Below are 2,500 nucleotides of genomic sequence, written 5' to 3'. Positions count from 1 at the left end.
TCAAGTTTGCCGTGTGAAGGACGCTTAACATATTTGTCAAATTTCATGCCTTGAGATGTTTTCCTTTTGAAGGTACAGAGGGATACATGCCTGAAAAGTCTTGGGCTTTCAAGAAAAGGGCCCTAGTATAGGATCGATTCCCTGATATTTCGGTTAAAAAGTCAAACAGATCTAATAGAGAAATTTATCAGTGGAGAAAAATAAACGCAAAGAGTTTAGTTTTTACTGTTATTTCTTTAAAAAAAACTGATTATAGCATTCCCGCGGCTGTTCTATAGGCATCAGATCGTGGGGTTGGCATTAGAATTATGGGTGTTTTAAGATCAGCGTTATCTTACTTGAAGTATTTGTGTTTAATTTACTGACATTTGTTGCCTGCATTTCCGGAGGTAAGAGATGATGAAGTTAAAGACAAAGTAAGGGGACAATTTGGAACGCTTATTTAAAAGGGCGTTCATCTGATAAGCTGCATATCTGCACCACGACAGGACTGAACTTGCGCAATGTCCACATCGTGCCAAAGCACTATTTCTTTTTTTGTTGTTGTTGTTGTTGTTGTTGTTGCCATAAAGAGTTCACGGATATTGCACCTACCGCCTCACTGAGCGAAGCCACTAATGGGCGCTGGAAGTATCTTGGCTCCATCACAGATCCGGTGCTGGTTATGTCAGGTTCCGATGAAGTGCCTTTTGCTCCGTATTTCAATTCGTCTATATTGTCTCCTTGTAGCTTACGATTCTGCATCTCAAACTAAAGAATAAGAAATTTTATAGTCTCTACACTGAACGAGCTCGATAATTTAAAGATTTGAAGTGATTTTTGAAAACCAGGCCACTTCAAAACCGTTTAGTGGCTTTTTTTGTCTTCATGTGGTACCATCGCTTTGATTGATTGATTGATTGATTGATCGATCGATCGATCGATCGATCGATCGAGTCATCCATCCATCCATCCATCCATCCATCCATCCATCGAAGGATGGGTGGCTGCATGGATGGATTGATGAATCGATCGATCGATTGATTGGTTGGTTGAATTGTCAATCTTCAGTTCACGTCTTACCGTTTTTCTGAGATTTCTGAGGTAGTGCAGTAGATCTCCGTGGGGTACATATTCCACAATCAGACACAAAGGAGGGTACAAAGTGCAACATCCTAACATGGTCACGACATTCTCGTGCCGCCCGAGCGTTTTCATGAAATCAATCTCTATCTTGAAATCCTCTTTTTCATCATCATTTGCTTTTTCTGCCAATTAAAACAAATGCACTGAATGAGTTTCCACTCTGTGCAGCGCCTCCGGCAAACGCACAGCTCATTCCAGCTCACACAAACACGCATATAGGCAATCATCATTATGATATTTTACCTAAAGATGAAATGATATATGATTTAGATCATATATGAACTGCGGATATGAAAGTAGTTCATATATGATCCAAATAATATATCATTTCATCGTTGATTCATTCCTCACGGCAACATTAGAACCCACAAATGACCAGATCCCAACGTCAGTGGCTTCATAGCTCAGTTGGTTAGAGCGTTGCACCGGTATCGCGAGGTCACGGGTTCAAATCCCGTTGAAGTCCTGAATTTTTCAGGCTTCCCTACGCAAATGCAAAAATTACGATCACAACTGCGAAGATCATAGCTTCACTTGATATTTCACCTTTTGTTTCCTATGGATGGGGTGATGCAAATTCCAGGAAACCCACCATGACAAGACTGGGTGATATTACAAACTCTCTTTGCGCTATGTCAGGCATTTATAAATCAAATGTGGCAGGCATGCAATAGTTATAAATCTAACAATGATTTCCTACACGAGTTGTCCACCACTGGTAGCCCAGCATAAGGCGACTAAGCTTTACCCAACTAAACCGTTACTGTAGCAACATTTGCTTCCAACTCACCACTTAGTGAAACTACGCCTGCTATTACTGGCTCAGACAATTCGATGAAAACTAAAATATTCCACCCAACTTATTGAATCTCATGTATAGCGGCTTATCAGCTTGATGTCGAAGTTATATGCACCATGTACTAGTAGCTACGCATTTTGAAAAGTCACTTATAAACCGCCTCATTTCTGAGTACGGTTTTGCTCCAATCTAATCCTTGTATATTCTTTTGACACGAGGCGTGTATTTTCAACCTTTGAGACACTATAATAAAATACAATACAATAACCTTTATTTAACGTGGTCAATGGTCTTAGCTAATACTCCGTTTTACAGTTGTGTGCTTAGTTACCTGGTCTATGAATGAAAGTGAGGCTGGACTTGACCTTGTTTTGATGGAAACCTCGCTTTTCTTATGTAAATTCTTACTAATTAGAATATAGCATGACAGCAACATCAATAACATAAAAAAAGGAGGGAGGTCTGTATCATAAAAAGGTCAACACCAGCCTCACTTTCATTTTAAGGCCAGGTAACTACGCACACAACTGTAAAGAGGTCTATTAGCTAGTTTTCAGGCATGCCACGATAAATAAA

The 2,500-nt window shown here is 39.8% G+C and overlaps 1 protein-coding gene across 1 annotated transcript in view; it reads right to left on the bottom strand.

Moving 5' to 3' along the window:
- LOC138044872 (uncharacterized) overlaps positions 1–2,500 on the bottom strand; it is an 81,358-nt gene that overhangs the window by 13,186 nt on the left and 65,672 nt on the right. The window contains exons 19-20 of the mRNA XM_068891274.1: positions 1,063–1,247; positions 595–750 (exon numbers count right to left, since the gene is read on the bottom strand). Coding sequence (XP_068747375.1) covers positions 595–750; positions 1,063–1,247 — 341 coding nt within the window. The remainder of the gene's footprint in view (positions 1–594; positions 751–1,062; positions 1,248–2,500) is intronic.

Source organism: Montipora capricornis, chromosome 1, assembly GCF_036669925.1.
Source record: "Montipora capricornis isolate CH-2021 chromosome 1, ASM3666992v2, whole genome shotgun sequence".
In the NCBI taxonomy this organism is placed as follows: Eukaryota; Metazoa; Cnidaria; class Anthozoa; order Scleractinia; family Acroporidae; genus Montipora; species Montipora capricornis.
This window is presented reverse-complemented; position numbering and strand designations above follow the sequence as displayed.